The following is a 22,846-nucleotide window of genomic DNA, read 5'->3' as shown; positions in this document are numbered from 1 at the left end:
ACCCAGGCACCCCAGTATAGATTTTTAAAATGCACTACTGCAACTCCAGTACAGAGATGATCATCATTACCATACAAGGTTATCAGAGTCATTTCCTGAGAGCTCACTGGGGGCCCCGCATTGCACTCAGTTTCTACCCGCAGCATCCCCCAGAATTCTCACAACAGCCCGAGACGTAAGCTCTTTAAATCTCCCCACTCCACGAACGAGAAGACTGCAGCACCTAATTTTACCTACAGGAGAAATCACCTGACCAAGGTCCATGGCTGCTGTGTAAGGGGGGGCTGAGACTTGAACCCAGGTCAGCGGCTAGGTTGCTCTTAACCTTGTTCTGTGATGTGGTTTCTTGATTGTTCAGTGAAAGAAACAATGAGCGAACGGACAGGGCCTTGAGATGGATTTCAGTGAGCAGAATGAGGGCAGCTGGTGTTCCCAGAGTGGGGACAGCACAAGTAAAGGGCTGATGGCTAAGAAGTTGTTCCCAAAGCAGCCTTGTGTCCCTCCTGTGGTCCCTGACTGGCCTTCGCTGGTCCTCAGGAGGCCACCTCCTCCTTCTACCCCGTAGAGCACCTGCTCCTGCCTCACCCCACCCCCCACTTTAGAGGCAGAAGTTCCTAACCTTCCCATCAAAGTGGATCAGCACACTGATAACCTTGGTACAAGACTCTGGGGCAAGCTGAGGGGAGTTGGAGACATCTGTCTATATAGAACCTGGTGGGGAACAAAAAAAATCACATCTTCCTTATCTTCTATAATTATGGTAAGAAAGCTGTGGTACAAAGTACTAGGAAAGATATTAGAGACTGAATTGGTGTAAAATATCCTAATGAAATCTCCCAGACCTCTTAAAATGAGAAATTTGGGAAATTCGATGAACACAACATTTTAGCATCAGTTTTTTTGTTTTGTTTTGTTTTTGTTTTTTGGTTTTTTGGTTTTTGTTTTTTGCATGAAATGACCAGTTCCTATTCAAGGCTTTTTTTTTTTTTTTAAACTGAAATGTAATTGACATATATCATGATGGTGATGTCAGGTGCATGACGTAATGATGAGATATTTGTATAGATTGCAAAATGCTCACCACAGTAAGTCTAGTTAACACCCATCACATACGTAGAGTTAGAACATGTTTTTTCTTGTGAAAAGAACTTTTAAGATCTACTCTCCTAGCAACTTTCAAATATATGATATAGTGTTATTATCTGTAGTCACCATGCCATATATTATGTCCCCATGACTTATCTTATAAAGGGAGTTTGTTTTGATTTCCTTCACCTATTTATCCCAACCCCCACCTCAAGCCTGTTTAATGATGATCTTTACAAAAATTTACAAGAGTTTGAATGGTGTATAAAGAACCTAACACTCATTTACTTGCTGTAACTGTAAATAAAATTCTCATGATAATGAGAATAGAGTGTTTAGAATTCAGTCAAACTGGGTTTCTTGGAGTGATTTAAAGATTTTATCTATTTGTCAGTGAGAGAGAGAGAGCACAAGAGCATGTGAGAGAGCAGGAAGCGGGGACAGAGGGAGAGGGAGAAGCAGACTCCCTTCTGAGCAGGAAGCCCATTGCAGGACTCGATCCCAGGACCCTAGGATCATGATCCGAGCTAAATACAGATGCTTACCCAACTGAGCCACCCAGGTGGACCCCAAGTAAACTGTTTTTATCAAGTATTTTAAAATAATGTTGAAGGGGCGCCTGGGTGGCTCAGTCGGTTGGGCATCTGCCTTTGGCTTAGGTCATAATCCCAGGGTCCTGGGATGGAGCCCTGCATCGGGCTCCCTGCTCAGCAGGAAGCCTGCTTCTCCCTCTCCCACTCCCCCTGCTTGTATCCCCTTTCTCGCTGTGTCTCTCGCTGTCTAATAAATAAATAATATCTTTAAGAAACATAAAATAATGTTGAAGTTAGAATTGGCAGAGAATGTAAGCAGCCCAGCATAGAGTAAAAAGAGGTTCGAGCTGGTAGCCAGCTCAGGTGTCACTGAAAGGACCCATCATCTACAAACAGGGAGCCACAGAGATTCCAGGCAGCCCCTGAAGCCACACTCCTTCTGAGCTCCCGAGCTCCTGCACCACCCCACCCCACCACTCTACATGTGGGGCTATGTACTAGGCTCTGCCAGGAGCTCAGAAACTTTGTCTATCGCGCACGTTGATGCTGCAGCAGATGTCTGGGAACAGACACCTCCTTGGCTGGATCACCTTCATCCTGCTCTCCACCTGTGGGGGCATCCCCTGGAGAACCCCCAGAAAAGATCCTCCAAGGACCTCCAGCGCAGGTGCTCAAGCTTGAGGACTGAGGAGACCAATATCCTTCCCCACAAAATCCTACTTGTGATATACTAGCATTTCCATCCAAACTAGTAGAATAAGAGAACCTGATTCAGCCCGAGGAGGAAGGCCAAAAACACACTTCCTTGCCCCTCCTCCATCCCCTAACTCCCACCTGGTCTGAATTCAAATCCTGCTCCTCCACCTCCAAGTCATGTAACCCTTTAGCTAGTCACTTAACTTGAACCACAGTCCCCAGTTCTGTAAAATGGGGACAATAACACCTTTGCCATAGGACTGTACGAGTGCTACACAAGGTGATGCATGTGGAGGGCCAGCATTGGGCCTGACCCAGGGGCTCGTCTTGTTGGGCATACAGAGACACACAGACACAAGAACTTCTCCCATGGCCATTCGCACACATGCACATACACAGAGGCCCAAAGCCACAAGAATCTCACATGTGGACACACACAGGGACACACAGATCTGGGGTCCCCACAGAGCCTCCGTATCCAGGCTCTTGCTTTGCTTGGGCTTCATTTGGTTGGAGCTGGATCTGACCTGTTTTTCTGGGAGAGCGGGCAACATCAAAGGAAGCACTTTGAGCTTAACCCCACTTTGATATGCTGATGGAGGGGCCCTGGCCTGGCTCCAGGCATGAACCCCACAGCACCATCTCTTTAATTTTTGATCTGGGGGAGTAGAAGTAGGAGGGCCAGCCCAGAAGGGATTTGTCATCCACAGTCCATAAACACACAGACATGCCCACAGAGACAGGAGCAGACAGAATAGAAAAGCCCCTGCAATGTGCTCGCAAGCATAGCTTCCTGGCTGGCCACGAGGAGACCCCCACAATCTTGCAGATCCCCGACCTCTGACTCCAAATTTAGGGCTTTTTACACTATGCCAGCCTACCTGAGCCCTATCTCCACTACCACCACCGGCACCACTGTTGTCCCCACTGTGGCCGCCATCACCAACAGCATTGCCATCCCCACTCCCACCATGACCCTAACTGCCGTCCCCACCACTACTAGCACTACCACCACTGTCACCACCATCCCCACCACCCGCACTGCCATTCCCACCACCATCACCACCATCACCACCCTCCCCATGATCATCCCCACTACCACCATCAACATTACCCCATCACCACCATCACCACTACCACCATCAACACTAGCCTATCACCACCATGACCGTTTCCACCACTGCCATCCCCATCCCCCCCACCACCCTAACTACCATCCCCACCACCATCAGCGCCATCACCACCATCCCCATGACCATCCCCACTACCACCATCGACACTACCCCATCACCACCATCACCACCATCACCACTGCCACCATTGCCATCCCCACCCCCACTACCACCCTGCCATCCCCACTACTACTAGCACCACCACTACCATCACCAACACTACCCCATAACCAGCACCATCACCACCATCCCCACCACCAACACTGCCATCCCCACCACCACCATCCCCACTACCACCATCAACACTACCCCATCACCACCATGACCGTTACCACCACTGCCATCCCCATCCCCCCCACCACCCTAACTACCATCCCCACCACCATCAGCGCCATCACCACCATCCCCATGACCATCCCCACTACCACCGTCGACACTACCCCATCACCACCATCACCACCATCACCACTGCCACCATTGCCATCCCCACCCCCACTACCACCCTGCCATCCCCACTACTACTAGCACCAACACTACCCCATAACCAGCACCATCACCACCATCCCCACCAACACTATCACCACGACCATCACCACCATCCCCACCACCAACACTGCCGTCCCCATCACCACCATCCCCACTACCACCATCAACACTAGCCTATCACCACCATGACCGTTTCCACCACTGCCATCTCCATCCCCCCCACCACCCTAACTACCATCCCCACCACCATCAGCGCCATCACCACCATCCCCATGACCATCCCCACTACCACCATCGACACTACCCCATCACCACCATCACCACTGCCACCATTGCCATCCCCACCCCCACTACCACCCTGCCATCCCCACTACTACTAGCACCACCACTACCATCACCAACACTACCCCATAACCAGCACCATCACCACCATCCCCACCACCACCATCACCACGACCATCACCACCATCCCCACCACCAACACTGCCATCCCCATCACCACCATCCCCACTACCACCATCAACACTACCCCATCACCACCATGACCGCTACCACCACTGCCATCCCCACCAGCATCCCCAGCACCACCAGCACCAGGAACAGCACCAACAGCATGTTCACCTCCACCACTGTCATCAGAACCACTCTCACTTTCACCATCCCCACCACCATTATTGCCCCCATCACAGCCGCCACCATCACCACCGTGACTACCTTGTCAAACCATCACTGTCTGCACTGACAGAGGAGCCCTCATGAGCCCTCACACAGCATGGAGGAAAGACCCACTGGGAAGTGCAGAAGGGGGAGAGCTCCCCTGCTTTCTAGGAACCCAGGGGAAAAGGTCAAGAAGCTCAGGCCCTACCACAGCCCTGGCTTCTCCCACACTCGACCCCTGCTGAGACAGTGTCTTCTCAGCCTGCCTCTGAGCCTCCTCCCACACCCACAGAGAACTGGTCTCCAACAGGTGTGACCCCTGTGGTTTCCCAGTGCTGGAGGCAGCGGTGGAGAGAGAAATACAGGCAAGGAAGAGAGGGGAGGGGCTGAACCCGGGCAGGACCCACAGGATTGGCTGATGCGTGCCTTCCCAGCCAGCCCCTCACCAGAAGGTTTTCAAAGAGACAGTGACCTCAGCCACGGCCCTGAGCTCTGCCCGTGCCAGCCATGCAGTGGGCACCCGCCAGGCGGAGCAGGCCCCAGGGGCCGTCCTGAAGCAGGGGCGCGGTGTGAGGAGGCTGCCAGGCCCCAAGGGAGGCACAATGGACAAGTTCCGGATGATCTTCCAGTTCCTGCAGTCCAACCAGGAGTCCTTCATGAACGGCATCTGCGGCATCATGGCCCTGGCCAGCGCCCAGATGTACTCTGCCTTCGATTTCAGCTGCCCCTGCCTGCCGGGCTACAATGCGGCCTACAGCGCGGGCATCCTGCTGGCGCCCCCCCTCGTGCTCTTCCTGCTCGGCCTGGTGGTGAACAACAACGTGTCCATGCTGGCCGAGGAGTGGAAGCGGCCCCCGGGCCGCCGGACCAAGGACCCCGCGGTGCTGCGGTACATGCTCTGCTCCATGGCCCAGCGCGCCCTCATCGCGCCCATCGTCTGGGTGGCCGTCACGCTGCTGGATGGCAAATGCTTCCTCTGCGCCTTCTGCACTGCCGTGCCCGTGACGGTGCTGGGCAACGGCAGCCTGGCCCCTGGTCTCTCTGCGCCCGAGCTCGCCCGCCTGCTGGCCCGGGTGCCCTGCCCTGACGTCTATGATGGCGACTGGTTGCTGGCCCGCGACGTGGCCGTGCGTTACCTGCGCTGCATCTCCCAGGTGAGGGGGCGGCATGGCCTTGGCCTGGGTCTTCCCTCACAGCCCAGGGTCCCTCTGGCAAAGGTCCAATCCCCCACCTCTTGAAATAGGGCTTCCTCAGGGCACAGTCATGTTTACCCCATAGGCGGGAGCTCCCCACACTGGGCTGGGGCTTCCCCTCAGTCAGAGGTCTTTGGGGCAGGGGCACTTCCCAGAGGAAGCCAGGGGTTCTGAAGGCAGAGCTGTATGTCTTCCCTGGATCCAGGCCACCTGGAAAAAGTGCTGTGGCTAGCTTAGTCCAGAGGCCTGTGTCCTGCCTTGAGGTCCCTAGAGTAGACCTAATAGCTCGGCCAGCCCCATATCCTCCATCCAGAGCTCCAGCTGGGAAGCCTGGTGTATTTGCATCGTTTTCTCCTTCCAGGCCAGGGCAGTGGTGAGGCAGGTGGGTGGCTGGGCCATTTGGGTACATTTCCCTAGCAAATGCCCCCAGCAGGTGCTTCCCTACTCTCAGGGAGTGGGATCTGAGGGTCCCAGTACCCCTGAAAGAGAGTGCTTGGGTGAGGGGGATGCTCTGTTGGGATATGCCCTAAAGGCAGGGTTGGAGGGCCACTGACAGGGAAATCCAGGGGAGGGCTCCACTGTCTTGTCTTCTGCCCCTCTGGACCCGCCCCCCTTCGAAGTCCCCAGGCCTCCCCTGCAGTCATGGCAGCACAGGAAGGAAGCAGCCCCATGTCAGAGGGGCAGGGAGGGTGCAGGGGCCCCGGCCTCCCGGACCAGAGCTAGAGGAGCACTCTGCTCTGGCAAGTCCAGACAACTGGCCCCCTGGCTCTGGCCCTCCTGTGGGGCCCACATCCCCATCAGAGGCCCCACGTGAATGTGGCTCCGAGTGTCCCAGCTTTGCTTTCCTTCTAAACCACTTCCTCCCTGTAGGCACTTGTGCCATTTTCCCAGGCCTCAGGGCCTCGGACAGCTGTCCCTCTGCCTGACCTTTAAACCACTGCATCATGAACTGAAAGGGCCCCCAGAGGGCAGGCTGCCTGGCCTAGGGACTTGTTTCGTCTGGCCTTCCGGGTGAATTCAAAATTCAACTCGGCAATGTTGGAAAACCAGACATTTTCACACAAAAATCAGACTTCCGGCTTTCCCAGAAACATGAGGAGACCCAGCCCCACGGGGGCCACGTTGCCTGTCCGACGGGCACAGTAGATGCCTACACCCCCAGACCCAACGCGTGCTCTATAGCCTGGCAGCCCGCATGTGCTCGGCCACAAGCCCCCGGCCCTGTTTACAGGCGTTTACCCACCTCTCTCATCCTGACCCGGCCAGCGCTTCTCTGTGCAGCTGGGGGCTGACCCGGAAGCCCAGCTTAGGAGAGCTTCCTGCCTCATGCCTGTCGCTGAATTATTGGCAGAACGGGTCTGGCAGCCAAATGTCTAGCACTCTTCAGCACAGTTTCGAGCAAGTGTCTGGGTTTGTCTCTGTGACCCCCGAGGCCTAGCTCAGAGCCCACACAGAGGAGACTCATTTAAGGCCAGCTGCCAAAAGGTAGACAACACCAGGAGCTGGAGGAGAGGAGCAAAGCTCAGACGAGGGTCCCTCTGCCTCAGGAGGTCAAGGAAGAGGCATGGTTAGTGAGGGCCCGTTGATGTAATCGTAGTGGCTCATCGTTACTGAGCACCAACTGTGTACCAGGCACTGTGCTAGTCATGATTACATTTAGTCCTCACGACAACCTGACGAGATCCATACTACCAACAGCCCCATTTTATAGGTGGGGAAACCGAGGCACAGAGAAGTCAGGTATCTTGCTTCTGGTCAACTAGTAAGGACTGGAGACAGCGTCCAAAGCCAGGCGGCCTCAGTCTGAGGTCTGCTCAGTTATCTCCTGCGTATTGAGTGCCAGGCCCACTCATGAGGCATTTTCCACACAGGATCTCATTTCTACGAGATGGTGCATCTATGCCCATTGGACAGAAAAGGAAACGGAAGCCAAGAGGGGAAGTCATTTGCCTAGTCTGCACTCTCTCCCCTAAGGGGCCTGAGGGAGGGTGTTTTGTGGGGATGTAGACAGGCCTGGGAGGCCAGAGGGCGGGGCCGGCCACTCTCTCCCGTCTCCCCTGCAGGCCCTGGGCTGGTCCTTCGTGCTGCTGACCACGCTGCTGGCGTTTGTCGTGCGCTCTGTGCGGCCCTGCTTCACCCAGGCCGCCTTCCTCCAAAGCAAGTACTGGGCCCACTATATCAACATCGAGCGCAAGCTCTTCGATGAGACGTGCACGGAGCACGCCAAGGCCTTCGCCAAGGTCTGCATCCAGCAGTTTTTCGAGGCCATGAACCACGACCTGGAGCTGGGTCACGCCCACGGGGCAGCAGCCACGGCCCCTGATGGCTCAGCTGCCCCCACCATCACGGATGGGGCTGAGGAGGAGAGGGAGAAGCTGCGAGGCATCACGGATCAAGGCACCATGAACAGGCTGCTGGCGAGCTGGCACAAATGCAAGCCGCCCTTGCGGCTGGGCCAGGAGGAGCCCCTGCTGGGCAATGGCTGGGCGGGGGGCGGGCCCCAGGCTCCGCGCAAGGAGGTGGCCACCTACTTCAGCAGAGTGTGAGCTGAGATGGAAAAACGAATGAAGCCTGCCGGTGCCACAGCGCGGACCTCTGTGACAGACCCACATGCCCAGGTGCTCACCTGCCCATTGAGGCAAGAAATTTGGGAGCTGGAAGGAGACATCCGTGCCCCAGCGGCGATACAGCAGTATTAGTCAGAAGGGCTCAGAACTGGCTGGGGGGGTCTGGGTGGACAAGCTCCCACCTGCCCAGCCCCCTCCCCAGCCAGTTCATCTCTACTTCACTGTCTCCTCTCGGGTCCCATGGCCACCCTCGCTGTGAATTTTTATGATCTCTGTTCCCTTATGCTCAAGGCTCAGGGAGGGCGTCCGGCTATCTCACAAAGCAGGAACCCTCTGATTTGGGTCCATCTCCTGAATGAGGCTGTAGCTGGCCCGTGAGGACACGGCCCCCAGCCTCACTTGATGTAACACACCTGCGGTGGCAGGAGAGGCAACAACATGCCAGAAGTTAGGTCTACTCAGCAGAAGCCAGAGCGTGTGGTCACATGGAGGCCACTCAACACTTATCAAGTGGACTATACATTTATTTAGTCCTGAGCACGAGAGTCTTCCTGTCTTAGCCTTGTGAAGCTGCTTCAGCAGAACACCACAGACTGAGTCGCTTAGAAACAACAAAACTTGACTTCTCCCAGTTCTGGAGGCGGGAGGTCCAAGATCATGGTCCTGCGAAGGTCACATGCTGATGGAGGCCCTCTTCCTGGTTCAAAATCAGGGACTTCTCGCCATGTCCTCACAGGTAGAAGGGGCAGGGGGCTCCCTGGAGCCTCTTTTCCAGGCACTGATCCCATTCGTGAAGCTCTGCCCTCCTGACTTAAGCACTTCCCAAAGGCCCCACCCCCTCACACCATCCCCTTGGGGAGTTAAGATTCAGCACATGAATCTGGGGGGACACATTCAGACCACACTGTCCTCCCTTGGAGGGCTCCTTGGAGACCACCTGAATGCCTCCTTCACATCCCAGTCTCAGGGAAATCAGACCTCCCCAGAGCTTGGGCATTTAGAAAAGAAAAGAAGCTGGTATCTTTCCATTTTCTCAAAACCCCTACCTTTGGGGAGGGGGCTCCAGAGTGCTAAGAGGCTTTGGCCTGAGGTAGGGATGAGGGTGGAGGGGTGGGGTTGGGGAGCTGCCTAGAGTAGAAAAAGCTCAGACTCCAGAACGAGAGAGAATTGGGTCAAAGGCTGGCTCTACCACTACCACTTACAGTGTCCCTCAGGCCAATCGCTTCCTTTCTGTGCCTCAGTTTCCCTACCTGTATAACGGGGATGAGGGCACCTACCTGATGGTGTTGTAATCAGGAAACAGGCAAAGCGTGTGAAGCTCAGGGGACAAAACAGGCCCTAGGTACATGGTGGTTAATGTAATGTAGATTCCTGCAACGTTGTTTTCATGATTTCCCTTCTTCCCATCTATTCTTCCCTCCATTCCCACTTCTGAGACCTGGTCTGCATTCCTTTCATTATTTGGGAGAAGGAGGAGCCTTGTAGGCCCAGGAGGCTGATGGAGAGGCTGGAGGGCTCCTCTGGGGGTGGGACTTCATCTAGGCCCTGAATGAGGACAGGGTTCAAAGGCATAGAGACCAGGTCTCTGTTGGTGGGTGGGGAGGGGCTTCCAGTGCGAAAAGCCAGCCCAGGATATCAGGAGGTACAAATGTCAAAGAAAGAACAAAGGTTTGGGTCAAGCAGATTGGGGTTCAAGAACTAGAGCAGTAAGACCTCACCAAAACCCTCTAAACCTCAGTGTGTCTATCTGTAGAATAGAACTTTAAAAGGACCCACTTTTCACAGGCATGGTGAGAATAAAAAGGGTAACCTTGGAGGAAGAATCTGGAGTGGTGTTTGGCACATGGGAGGACCTGGATAATAAACACTGGTCTTTCTCTCCATCCCTGCCCGTGACAAGCACAGCTCAGGGAGGCCAGCATGGCACTGAGCAGTCCCGCCATCCTAGAACCGCAAGCTCTTGCAGAGCTGACGGGAGACTGGGGGTCTCCCTTAATCATAGGTGTCATCTAGCCTGTCCCTGGACAGGGTTCTCCCCTTTAGCGTTCTTGATCCATGACTTTTCAGCCTCAGCTTGCACACGCCCACGGATGGGGAGCTCGTGACCACTTTCTGGGACAGGCTGGGCAGCTCTGATGGTAACAAACCTGCCTTGTTGTAATTTCCACCCACCACCCAGAGCTCTGCCCACTTGCCAGCCCTCCTGAGATTGGAAGCAATACCTGGGAGTCAGCTGAAGTATGGACGGAAGAGTCAGCAGTCAGGAGGAGGATGGGCAGGGGCAGGAGGGCTCTGAGGGAGAAGAGCCAGAATAAGGTGCAGAGGCCCTGGCCCGTGCATCCTACTAGGGCTCCCCGTCAGTCTGATGGCATGGCCTGCCCCTCCAACCCTGCTGGGGTCCAGCAGGAATCCAGCATGAGGAGTGCTCCTGAAACTGACAGGGAGGGCAGGCCCAGGCAGGATGTCCCAGCAGGCCCCCCGGCCTGGCCCCGGAACTGGTCCCACTGGTGTGCAGGCTGCCAGGGCAGCTGGCTCAGAGGGGAAGGCAAGGCCAGGCACAGGCTGGGCCACTGCCGCTGGCCGCTGAACAGGCAGCCCAACTTCCTCTCCTCTTGTACCGCCCTCCCTGCCCGCCCTCCCCTGCCTGGCGCCGGAGGGAGGCTGTTTTTCCACTCGCGGCTTGCTGCACGAGTTCCATCCTGTTTCTTTCCTCTGCTTCCCTGGAGTTTAAAAACTTCTTTGAAAACACCACCGAAAACACCACCGGCCCCACGCCCTACTGGTCTCAAGTTTCCTGCCCTGATGCAGAAGAAAGCACAAGGGAGCCCGTGGACGGCAGCGCCGGCAGCACTTGGGGGGCCCACCCTGCAGGCCTACGCCCCGCTAAGGCTGGAGCCACTGGTTGGCACCACAGCTGGCCCCAGGTAAGGAAGGGCCCCTCCCTGGGGCGTGCCAGGCAACGGGGAGCATGGCAGGACTGCTCAAGGCTGCCCAGAGGGATTGTCCTGGGGAGAAGGGCCTCTCACTGAGGCTCCTCTGGGCAGCCCTCTTCCAGGCTGTCTTGTCTTCTGCCCTGACTGCTGTTGTAGCAGGTCCCACCCAGGCCCAGATGTTTCAGTAGTCTCAGATGATGGCCTCATCCTTCCACTGCTCACCATCCTCTGTGTTCTGATATTTTGTACCCCACTTTGGGCAGTTTATGAACCCAGGGCCCCATGAAAGCTCATGAGAAGCCCTGAAGTCAAGAGGCGAAAAGGAAGAGAGGAGCCTGCCTTTAACCCATTCAGTCCTGGCAACATTACAAACTCTTCCTCAGGGTGTAGGATGGAGTCCCTGCCCTGGGCTTGGGAGGAAGAGTCAGATCCCTCCTCCTCCTGGCTCCCCACGTGGTCACTGAGCTCTGCCCATCCCATCTGGCAACACTGGCAGAGACTGGCGTGGGGGGGTACTGCTGGCGTAAAGAGGCACAGGAGGAAATGTGGCCGGTCTCCCCACCTCTGTTTGCTGCCCACCCTATCCCTCCATTCCCTGGCTGCTTCTGGCTGTGGAGTTGTGTTTTTCACCCCCCAGATGGGGAGAACATGGGCCACACCCTAGGCTGTGTCTCTGTGGGTGGGGCCTAGAAAGGGAGCCCACTTCCTGGCACCACTGGAGCCCAGATCACGGCCGAACAAACTGGGGATGGGCTAGTGGGAATGGTTGAGCCTCGGCCTCCATTCTCTGTCACTGGCAGGCTGGGCAGCCCCCTGGGAGGCTGCTACATAGGGCAGGGGTAACGGGTGGGGAAGGGAATGTTCCCCGGGACTCTCATGGATGAGCACAGAGCAAGGGCCGGAGACTAAGAAAACAGAGGACTCACTTGGCTCGACCCACCCTTGTCTGCTTCCCAAACCTCCTTAGGTTAGGCTCAGAAGTCCTGCCCAGACACCTCCGTGCTGTCATGGCCTCAAGTGAGGCGTGTTCTCCTCTTTAGGCCTCAGATCTTGGCAGGAAGGAGAATCGTCCCCACTGCCTCACCTCTGGGAGTCACCCTAAAGTCTTGACAGGGTGAAATGGAGGGTCTCACACGGAGGACAATGGTCAGGCATCATTTATTCCCTTTCTTTTCCCGCCAGCATCCCTACGGGGAGACCAAGAGCCAGGAGGATTTATCCTCTTTTCACGGATGAGGATACAGACCCAGAGAAAAGTCATGGAATGTATTGACAGCCAGAATCTCCTAAACCAGTCTGGACTCTGAGGTCTCTAAAATGGAAAGTTCTCATGAACTCTGGGACACTGTGCCTCGCTGGGCACTGACCAGAGACTCTTTCCTCCACACCACCCCATGCCACTGAGGCAAACCCATGCCCTTATCTCCCAGGAGACCCACTGCAGCTGGGGTGCCCATGGGCTAGAGGCCTGGAGGACAACAGCCCCCAATAGTCCTAGGTCCCTCAGCGCCCTAGCACTACCGGGACCCCACCTTCCCTGGCGCCACAGGGCCATCCTTAATCCCGACAGAAGGGAAGCCTGTGGTTTTAACAAGAACCCAAGTGCCTGAGGCAGACGGACCTGAGCCTGAATCTCAGCTCTTCCACTTTTATGTCCCGGGCAAGCCCCTCACCTCTATGCACACGGGACTGGGCAGCTCCCTGGGGGATCATGATGATGGGTAGTGAGGGATAGAAAGCCCATGATACCCAGCGGGAGCTCAGTGAGCAGCTGTCACCATGTCCCTAAGGTCCCAGGGTTCCTCAAGTCTCCTCCTTTCTCACTAGCTTGGCCATACAGGATCCCCTTGATTCCTTTCAGTTTTCCAAGGCAAACATTTATCAGCTTCCTTTATCCTATAGGAAGCACCAGGCTGGCCACTGGAGGGGATAAAATGGCAAGACCGTGCCCTGCCTTCAGATACCCACCAGCCTCCATTCCCTCCTAGCCCCATCAGGAACCATCAGGAACCATTGATCCAGGTCTCCCCCAACCCCAGCCTTGCCGACGGTCCCCGCCACTGACGCATCACCATGGCAGCCCTGATTGCAGAGAACTTCCGCTTCCTATCACTCTTCTTCAAGAGCAAGGACGTAATGATTTTTAATGGGCTGGTGGCACTGGGCACAGTGGGCAGTCAGGAGCTGTTCTCCGTGGTGGCTTTCCACTGCCCTTGCTCGCCCGCCCGCAACTACCTATATGGGCTGACAGCCATCGGTGTGCCGGCCCTGGCGCTCTTCCTCATCGGGGTCATCCTCAACAACCACACCTGGAACCTAGTCGCCGAGTGCCAGTACCGGAGGACCAAGAACTGCTCGGCCGCCCCCAACTTCCTCCTCCTCAGCTCCATCCTGGGCCGTGCAGCTGTGGCCCCCGTCACCTGGTCTGTCATCTCCCTGCTTCGAGGTGAGGCCTACGTGTGTGCTCTCAGCGAGTTTGTGGACCCGTCCTCCCTCACAGCTGGGGAGAAGGGCTTCCCACCAGCCCATGCCGCCGAAATCCTGGCCAGGTTCCCTTGCGGGGAGGGCCCTGCCAACATGTCAGGCTTCCGGGAGGAGGTCACCCGCAGGCTCAAGTATGAGTCCCAGGTAAGGCTGTGCAAGGGGAAGCTCCTCTTCTTTCTTCCCTAGGCTACAGCAGATGGTGAGGTACCGGGGACGGGGGGTCCAGTGTTGAAGCCAGAGCTGGTCCTCGGGGGCTAGGGTCTCCAGGAAAGCACTAGATCATCAGCATCAGTATCTGGGCTGGGTAGCCTGTGGCTTAGGACTTGGTGAGGCAAGTTTTAAACATTAAAGGAACATTCTTCGGGCTCAGACTTAGGCTTGATCCCAGTCATCGCTACTTGTCCCAGGTTGAGCACCAGCCCCTGTAAGTTTACGAAATATCTGCTGTCAGCTAGGAGTTGACCAGTTCCTATCCCCAGAAGGACCCCAGCCCAGCACTGAGGGAGCCCAGGTGTTGCTGACCTCAGGGAGTCCCCTAAGCCAGGAAGCGGCAGCTGCTGCCCTGATCCTAGCCTTAGCCGTGGCTCACTTCTGAGGGAGCACGGGGCCGTCGGGGAGAGACCAGAGGCCTGGGCAGAACACGCAGCTGGAAGTGCTCCTCAGAGCAGCAGGGCACGCAGGGGACAGGAAGGAGCCCAAGATTTTCTAAAAAACAAAACCCAAAACCAGAGCATGAGTTTGGAGGAGTGAGGACAGAGTGGAATCCCAGCCGGCAGGGCTGGCTTCCCTCAGAGAGGGAGAAGATGCTCTCAGAGGGTGTGGCCCACAGGGTCAGCCCAGCCCAAGCCCTCTGACCTGCTTGTCCGGCTTCTTCCTGGGGCGGGTGAGGGTCCAGGCAGCCCTCCCCCTCCTCAAACCTGCCTCTTCCCTGGCCAGCTCTTCGGGTGGCTGCTCATCGGCGTGGTGGCCATCCTGGTGTTCCTGACCAAGTGCCTCAAGCACTACTGCTCGCCGCTCAGCTACCGCCAGGAGGCCTACTGGGCGCAGTACCGCGCCAGCGAGGACCAGCTCTTCCAGCGCACGGCGGAGGTGCACTCCCGGGTGCTGGCCGCCAACAACGTACGCCGCTTCTTCGGCTTCGTGGCGCTCAGCAAGGAGGACGAAGAGCTGGTGGCCAGGTTCCCGGTAGAAGGCACACAGCCTCGGCCGCAGTGGAACGCCATCACCGGCGTCTATCTGTACCGCGAGAACCTGGGCCTCCCGCTCTACAGCCGCCTGCACAAGTGGGCCCAGGGTCTGACGGGCAACGGGGCAGCGCCCGAGACCGTGGAGATGGCCCCGCTCGCCTCCTAGGGATCCGGCCCCCACCCTCTCTGCAGGGGACGGTACTTGGTCTCAAACTGAACTCCATCCCTGTTCCCAGCAGCATCAGAAGGGGATTTTTTTTCACTTGGGAGGGAAACGGGCCGGAGCCAGGAGCACAAAGTAGCCCGGGGTGTGGAGAGTGAGCAGACAGCGGGGTCCACTCCAACAGGAAGGTCCCAGTTCTGAAGAAATCCCCTCTCCCGCCGACAGCAACCATTCAGTCAACAGCTTGAGAGAAAAGACCCTTCTGTAGAACTGGTCCTTCCGTAACTATGATGCGGACGACCTTTTACTAGTGGGATCCCGAGCCTCGGCAGCCGTGGCCAGCGGAGCCAGGGGACAGGGAAGCTCACCAGCAGACGCACATAACGTACATGGGATTGCACGTGGTTACCTGGCTTGAGGGCACTCAGCCGGGAGATGCCCTCCAACATCCACCTCTGTCTTTATTTTATATACTTAAATTTTTGATAAAGTTTTTCTTAGCATAAAGCACTAGCTTCGTGTCTGCATGATTGGATGGGCCATGCCACAGTAGGCTGGTAGCCATGGAGACAGGCCCGAATGCCATCCCCTTTGTGGGAGGGGTGGGGGACAGAGAGACCCTGGGTGAGATTAAAATGGATGGGAGGGAGGATGGGGTAGAGGAGAAAGCCAAGTGTTGGGAAGGCCCTATGGCTGATGATGTCTTGACAATTAGACTCAGTTATCTGATTTGATTTGAGGAGGTGAAACCTGGCCTTTCTCAGAGGGAAAATTGGCTTCAATTTCATGAGTCAGAAGATTGCACACTCAGTACGGCAGACTGGCTCCTACAGCCCGTGCTAACGCCCAAAAACCAGGACAGCCTCAGCTGGGCCTCTCCCCTCACCCACACACGCCCACCCTTGTCTGGTCACCTCCACCACCTCTAAAACCTTTGATGCTCTCCCTGTCCTGCTTCCTGGCATTCGACCCAGTCACTTCCCACGGAAAAGCTCTCCCGCTCTCAGGGCACATAAAGCTCTCTGCCAAAGAAAACATTTAACCCCCTTAAGACCAAGCTGAACAGGAACTGGCTTCAACTACAGGGTCTGCGCTGGTGTCCAAGAATTCTGAAACATACAGGATTATTACGATCAAAGGAGACAGAGTCCATCTTTCTAGGAAGTTTACAAGGGTCACAGGGAGGTATGGGTGTAGTGGACCCATCCTGTCCCCATTCCCTCCAGTCTCAAGGAAAACCATCAAACCAACCAATGCCCTCCACCCAGCAACCTCTTCCCAGAGGAGCCACAGGGAGAAACCGGCAGTTCTTCCCAGCTCACACAGCATGGCAGTCTACACCCTAACCAAGCCTCCTACCCACAGGCCCTGTGGCAGCACACATACATTCTCATTCCATCCACAGAACAACTCTTCAAAGTAGGACTTTTTGTCCCCATTTCACAAATGAGACACCCACCTTGGAGACCTTAGATAATCGGGGCCTGGTGAGCCTGAGAGGAAACACCACCAGGTAATAAGCTAATACTTATGGCTTTCCTCTCAGATGGCCCGGTTGCCCAATAGTCCTCCCCAAAGGGGTCTGCCTTTGTTCTCCTGTCCCAGCCTCACGTACTCTATAAAAGGGCTGAAGCTGAGAACTAGCTGAGCTCAGGTTGAGGGAATGCCCGGAGACTCCGAGACCTAGGGGAGAAGGCCCGCTCCCTGAGTTCTGCTGACTCTCTGTGGCGGACCAAGAGGCTGCCAGGGCCAAAGTGGGATCCTGACCACAAGATCGTCAGGAGTCAGCCCCTCCGTTCCTCTCCTCAGGAAACCCCCAAGAGTGAGAGAGTCTTCGCTCTTTTAGGAGTGCAAGAGCCTGCTGTTTATAGCAACCTCAGAAAAAGGGAAAATGGGCACCTGGGTAGCTCAGTCAGTTAAGTTAACGTCCAACCCCTGATTTCAGCTCATGATCTCGGGGCTGTGAGATCGAGCCCCATGTTGGGCTCCACGCTCAGCGGTGAGTCTGCTTGAGATTCTCTCTCTCCCTCTGCCCCTTCCCCCTCGTATGTGCTTTCTCTCTCTTGTTCTAAAAAAGCGGGGCGGGGGGGAGAGGATGAAATAAAGCAGTACTAAAATAAAACATGCAAAAAGGAATTATAGGAAAGCTCAAAATCTTTTTCATCCTGACAGGATTACCATCAAGTTGCTGCAGAAAAAGCAACATTTAAATAAGAGTCCTCAGGCAACACAGTTTTCTGGTGGCCCAGGGGCCCGAGATTCAGCCGGGCTGGCTCAATGCTGATGTGGTCATCCAAGGCCAGCTTGGCCACTAGTCCTCCAACACGGAGCTCTTAGCTTCCACATATTCCAGGGCCTTCGCCTTTACTGCCTGCACGTCCTTCTCAGTGCCATGTTGTTTCTCATAGTCCAGGTAGCGCTTGAAGAAGAATTTCATTCGCTTGGGGGCCAGGCTGAGATGAATGACCCGTTCAAAGATGTCCCTGTGAAAAGCAAGGCAGCATTTGCCTCCTGCCCCCGGCCACTTGACCGCTGACTAGTTTTCGTCTACTTGCCCTGCGGCTCTGCAGCCAGGCCCCCTGTTCCCCGGCACCCTCACTCCTACCTTTACATTTACCACCATCTTAACTCCTAAGGTGTCCATGGGGAGAGAGACTGCTACCCTCACTTTCCAGATCAGACAGACACTCACGGGTGTTAAAAGGACTTACTGGCCTGAAGTCACACAGTGGTTCAGAACAAAGCTGCCAGGATGGGGATATACACAAGATAGGGATCTGTGACAAGAGCTCTGCTTCAAACTCACTGATGGGCTTCGCCAAGGCACTAGTTCTTTTGGGACCTCAGTCCACCTGTCTCTAACCCTCTCTGCCCCTTTGGGGATGCAGGTGACAATAGCAAGCCTGCGACCATTCTCTACCACAAGAGCCAGGCTCAATGAATTATGTGGGAAACCCAAGTCTTCTGACCCCCACACCAGGGCCAGCCTACTGCCCACCCAAGACTCCAGACACAGACCAGAGGCTGGCTCTTGAGGCAGCAAAACAAGTCGAAAAATGAGTACCACAGGACCTGGTATGTCATGTCAAAGCTGTTCTTCCAGTCAGTGAGAGAACTGGGAATACTAGAAGATTCCAGGGGGTAAAACTCATCCATTTGGCCCACATCCTCAACCTTTCAAAGTTAATTCAGCCCTGGCCTGTCTTTGCCTCTCACCGGACTTCCTTCTGGCTGCCATGCTTAATGGTCATGTCGATGTAAACCGACCAGACGTCAGTGCGCTTCGGGTAGGTGCTCAGTGTGTTCTCAAAAATGGCTTTGGCCCGTTCCGCATCCCCCAGCTGGAACTCCAGCTGGGCAAACTTGGCAATCACATCCACATCTGCAGGGAGAAACAGCTCAGACACACAAAGCAGAGAGACCCCTCCCTACAGCATAATGTGCTGCACAGACAGTCTGACTCCTGACTCCCTATTCATAGGTTCCAAGACCTAGGTGATGACAAGTGAACACTGGGAAAGTTTGGGGCCAAATACACAAATGGGCACTGATGTAGGACTCCCACTGCAGACACCCCACTCTTTGGGCTCAGAAAGGAGATGAGGCAGGGGCAACAAAATCAGCACTAATTATTTTTTGTTCCTCCATCTCTGAAAGTTTAGCATTTGAAATGCAACACATGTGATGTTCATGAGCATATAATCAACAGTGAGATCCATGCCCTCTACCAGGCTTTCCTAATACCACACCACCCTCAGATGAGAAAACCTCCAATCCCTACGCCCAGATATCACAGAGCATAATGTGACCAGGAATGGGGCTGGAGGTTAGAGATGAGCACTCACGCTCTTTAATGGGCAGACACTCGAGAGCTCGCTGCATCACACGGTGACTGGCCCCAGCCTGGCCCCTCCTCAGAAGAAAGGCGCCATATTTGATCCAGACAGCTTTCTCCTGCCTGAACCGCTTCAGCATCCGGTTGTAGAGTTCACCAGCTTCCTGTGATATGAAGTGTGATATGACAGAGGGGGCAACAACTGAGACAGGGAGAACAACAAATGACAGACAGCTACGCTCACAAGAGCTACACGTGGCCTCAGACTCTGGTCACTAAGTAGGCGCAAGTCTAGATCCTGAGGAAAGCAGGCAGGTTCCCGGAGATGGGGAGAGCACAGAAAGGGCCTGACAGGGTAGGGAGTCTGCCTACTAATCCTGTGCTGTATGGAGGTCCTAGGAGTAGAAGAACACGAGAGTGCCAAGGGAGAAGAGAAGAGACAGAAAAGGGACATGTGGCTGAGCTGCTGCCTTGTGGCTGTATGCCCACGAGATACACGACAGGGGTCCACTGTCCCCTCTACTTCCCTCATCCTCGCCCTGCCTTCCTAAAGCAGACGTGGGAGGAAAGGACTCCTCGCACTTGGAAGATGAACAAGTTGGGGCCCAGAGGTCACAGAGCAAGCCTGTGTGGAAGACTCCCTGGACTTCCCAGGAATTGGTTTCGGAGTTACGAGGACGGCCTGACAGTGGGCCGCCTGGCCCAGACTCCTACCTGGAATTTCTCCGACTTGGCGTAGATGTCAGCCAGATGGAGAAAGACCTTGAGAGGCTCGTTGTACTGCACGGCCCGCTCGAAGACCTTGGTCAGTGACTCCTGAGAGCCATACATGTTTTCTAGATTCAGCAACGCCACCCACACGTTCAGCTTCTCCTGCTCCTCTCTGGAGGGAGAGTCCGCACATGAGCTCCATCACCTCCGCCCGAGGAAGCCTGCACATCACCCAGGGATGCTGCCTGGAACTACTTCCTTCGCAGGCTCCATCCACATCCTCAGCTCCCGCCCTCAAGTGAGCCCGTGGCCCCCGCTGTAGCTCTCACGGAAGCAGGCACACCGGCCCTGACTGCTGGGCTTCCCTGGTGTCTGCCTCCACTCCGGAAAAGGAAGCCCACGAAATTTTAACCTGGCTCAAGGTTTGGCCAGAAAGGAACAGAATCTCTGGTCTGGTTTTGTCTCCAAACTAAGAGAACGAAGCAAAGGCTTGCCGACCCTCCTCTCAGCTGTCAGGAAACTCAGTCTACCCTGTGCCTGGCACGTGGCTACCGAGTGTCTGCACCCACCTGTGCGCAGTCATTGTCCCTGTTCTACTTCTGTTCCAAGTTGGGCACCTTATCTAAGCACAGGGACTCCTGTAAGTGTCACCCTTCACTACCTCAGTGAAGAGGACTATAAAATATAAACGAGCAGATCTGTTTCGCTAGGAGCCGAAGCCTGAAAACCCACGGGTGCTGATGGCAGCGAGCCAATCTGCTGTCAGCCTCCTGAGGAGGAAACGGTCTGCAGGCGACAAGGCCTGCAGCGCGGGGAGACACCTCCCTGTCAAGAGCCACCCCCTACCCAAGCAGAGGGCCAAGCCAAGACCTGAAGGAAATGGTCTTGAGAGCCCTCTCGGCCACGGCCCGGGCCTTCTCGATTTCCGTGGCCTGCAGGTGGAAGGCCATGTACTGTAGCCACAGGATGGAGCTGTTGGGGGAGCTCAGCAGGAGGCGGTCAAAATCATCTGCTGACTCTGGCTGTCGCCCAGGATCCATGAGAGCCTCCTCGATGCGGGACAGCTCTTTCTCTGCCTTCTGCTTCTCCAGCAGCCTTTCCTTCTTGCTCTTCTTCTGCTACGGAAGGCACAAAAACTCGTGAGTAACCTGCTCCCCAGGCCACTAAGGCGGTCTGGCTGGAAGCCAGAGCTGGCAGGGCGGTCCGTGAGCCCCAGGATTGCTCACAGGCCTGAGACTGCCCTGCTCCGTCAGAAGGACACTCAGGCCTGGACAGAGCAAAGGAGACTGGCACCCAGGGGTCCCTGCTAAAGGGCAAAGCCCTGCAAAATACGCCACCGTGGCCTGCTGCGGCTCGTCGTCCTCCTCGCTGTCTGAGCTGTCTCCTCGACGTGGTAATGCCGGGGTCAGAGAGTCTAGTCCCACGTCCCAAACGAAACCAGAGGACAGCTGGAGCCGGGGCGCTTCTGCTGGCCTGGTCGGCTTCTCCTGAAGGATCACAGAGGTGTGTGAGGAAAGCACTCAGCTCGGGCTGCACCCTGTTCCGCCGAGGAGCCAGGGTCCCCACCACACCCAGTGACCTTCCTCTCCTCCCAGGGCCAGGCTATGCCAGGCCCACTCTGCTGGAGAAACTACATAGCAGTGATGTAAAAGATTTCCTTATAATTAAGTTAATTTAGGAAACAAGCTTATAAAACATACGTATGTAAAGACACATTTTTTAAAATCTCATACGTATGTGTATTCCTACGTACATTCTTGTATGAAGTACCATATGCATATAACGTGATAGCAGAGCTGGGACAGGCGTCCCGAGGGTGTAGGGATATGAGTACCTAACGTCTGGGCAGCCCTTCCACAGTCAGGCCTCTGTCCAAATGGTACCGTCCTCATCTTTCAGAGGGAGATACAGGCTCAAAGAGGTTAAGCCTTTATTTGCCTACCCCACTGATTTAATTCTACTCTACTCAACAAACACTGATGAGAATTTATTTTATGCAGCCCACTCCTTGGGTAAAGTAGGGTCTCAAACTCAGGATGCTAATGACCAAGTGAAGACCTAGCAGCCCCGCCTTAGGCCACGGGAGAGAAGAGGACGAGCCGAAAACTGCCCAGCTCTCAGGCCAAGGACCTCCCTCCCCAGCACAGCCTGTCCTCTCCCACTCAGCGCTGTCCCTCACCTTGGGCAGCACACTCATCTCCTCCATCTCCTCTTCTCCCTCCCGATAGTACACTTCAACACCGCTGTCATCCTCCTCTGACGGAGCAACTTTCTTCTGCTTCTTGTTCACTCTTTCCTGAGGTCAACAGGGCAGGGGCGGGGTGGGGGAGAGATGGCGAGCCGCCCTCCTGCCCCGGAGAACCCGCAGGCAGCCCAGGGACATGCCCTCCCCCTGCCCCTCCTGGCACCCCCCACAGGGCCTGGCTCCGAACTCACACGGCTCTCAGTCCAAGAGAAGGCTACTTGGCTGGCCGGCAGGCTGTGAAGCACAGTCCCTTCCCCGTGAGGGGGCCGCCCTCCCTGAGGGACTCACCTGCTCGCTTGCAGACTCCCGGCGCCGCCGCCTGCCCCGCTTCTCTGCCTGCGGTTTCTGGGCCTCACTCTTCTCCTGGCCGGGCAGTTGTGCCTCCTCTGGCCCCTCCTGGTTCCTCTTCCTTTTCCTTTTCTGATTCTTCTTCTTCTCTTCTTCTCCTTTGTGCTCTTTCTCTGCTGCCTCCCTTTCCCTCTCCTCTTGTTTTAGAAGTGGCAGTCCTAGGGAGGTAGAAAACACGTCCGGCTTCCCAGTGTCATCAGGGAGGAACGACAGCTCTACCAGGTTCTTCTCACGGTTTAGGCTACAACGGGGAGGGAGGGAGGACAATGACGACAACAAACACAGCAAGTAGCCCAGGCCTTCCGCTCTTGAGCAGCCCAGTTTTCTGAGCCCGGCACCCCCTGCCTTGGAATCTGTTCAGTATTCTTCAGAACGACCTACACATTTTACTAGGCTGAACAGTGAAATACAGGGGGCAGCTGCGATGTTCCCTTACTCTGTCCCCAACAACAACTTCCTATGCACAGAAAAGTCTCCGCATCAGCTTTCAGGAGCCAAGACTAGGGCTGAGGTAGACGGCTCCAAACAATGGGGCTGTGCTCATCTGAAC

General features: G+C 55.6%; 3 protein-coding genes across 6 annotated transcripts in view; 2 read left to right on the top strand and 1 right to left on the bottom strand.

Moving 5' to 3' along the window:
* Positions 1 to 4,514: 4,514 nt before the first annotated feature.
* Positions 4,515 to 8,369, top strand: CALHM1 (calcium homeostasis modulator 1). Its single transcript, XM_044236843.1, has 3 exons — positions 4,515 to 4,679; positions 5,065 to 5,784; positions 7,887 to 8,369. The coding sequence occupies exons 1-3, from the start codon at positions 4,515 to 4,517 to the stop codon at positions 8,367 to 8,369; spliced, it is 1,368 nt and encodes a 455-aa protein (XP_044092778.1).
* A 2,579-nt stretch (positions 8,370 to 10,948) lies between these two features.
* Positions 10,949 to 15,667, top strand: CALHM2 (calcium homeostasis modulator family member 2). Of its 2 annotated transcripts, none has more exons than XM_044240432.1 (3): positions 10,949 to 11,314; positions 13,312 to 13,951; positions 14,744 to 15,667. In XM_044240432.1, the coding sequence occupies exons 2-3, from the start codon at positions 13,397 to 13,399 to the stop codon at positions 15,158 to 15,160; spliced, it is 972 nt and encodes a 323-aa protein (XP_044096367.1). In that variant the 5' UTR covers positions 10,949 to 11,314; positions 13,312 to 13,396; the 3' UTR covers positions 15,161 to 15,667. The 2 variants fall into 2 exon arrangements, with proteins under 2 accessions (XP_044096367.1, XP_044096366.1); XM_044240431.1 differs by having other exon boundaries at positions 13,226 to 13,951.
* Positions 15,668 to 17,293: 1,626 nt separating this feature from the next.
* The window catches only part of PDCD11 (programmed cell death 11), a 43,149-nt gene continuing 37,596 nt past the window's right edge, over positions 17,294 to 22,846 (bottom strand). For 2 of the 3 annotated variants that reach the window (XM_044240428.1, XM_044240429.1), the window contains exons 29-36: positions 22,237 to 22,537; positions 21,883 to 21,999; positions 21,041 to 21,190; positions 20,574 to 20,821; positions 19,707 to 19,875; positions 19,003 to 19,156; positions 18,374 to 18,539; positions 17,294 to 17,640 (exon numbers count right to left, since the gene is read on the bottom strand). In XM_044240428.1, the coding sequence (XP_044096363.1) occupies positions 17,469 to 17,640; positions 18,374 to 18,539; positions 19,003 to 19,156; positions 19,707 to 19,875; positions 20,574 to 20,821; positions 21,041 to 21,190; positions 21,883 to 21,999; positions 22,237 to 22,537 (1,477 nt within the window). In that variant the 3' untranslated portion in view covers positions 17,294 to 17,468. The remainder of the gene's footprint in view (positions 17,641 to 18,373; positions 18,540 to 19,002; positions 19,157 to 19,706; positions 19,876 to 20,573; positions 20,822 to 21,040; positions 21,191 to 21,882; positions 22,000 to 22,236; positions 22,538 to 22,846) is intronic. The other variant, XM_044240430.1, reaches the window with a different exon arrangement.

The sequence above is a fragment of the Neovison vison genome, chromosome 2 (genome assembly GCF_020171115.1).
Source record: "Neovison vison isolate M4711 chromosome 2, ASM_NN_V1, whole genome shotgun sequence".
NCBI classification, from domain to species: Eukaryota; Metazoa; Chordata; class Mammalia; order Carnivora; family Mustelidae; genus Neogale; species Neogale vison.
The sequence above is the reverse complement of the archived record's forward strand: the minus strand, read 5'-3'. Positions and strand labels throughout refer to the sequence as shown.

Coding starts and splice junctions, on each gene's coding strand:
- CALHM1 (XM_044236843.1), top strand. CDS start 4,515: ATGACCGCTACCACCACTGCCATCCCCACCAGCATCCCCAGCACCACC. Junction 4,680..5,064: donor CAGCCGCCACCATCACCACC/GTGACTACCTTG, acceptor GTGCCTTCCCAG/CCAGCCCCTCACCAGAAGGT. Junction 5,785..7,886: donor ACCTGCGCTGCATCTCCCAG/GTGAGGGGGCGG, acceptor TCTCCCCTGCAG/GCCCTGGGCTGGTCCTTCGT.
- CALHM2 (XM_044240432.1), top strand. CDS start 13,397: ATGGCAGCCCTGATTGCAGAGAACTTCCGCTTCCTATCACTCTTCTTC. Junction 13,952..14,743: donor GGCTCAAGTATGAGTCCCAG/GTAAGGCTGTGC, acceptor TTCCCTGGCCAG/CTCTTCGGGTGGCTGCTCAT.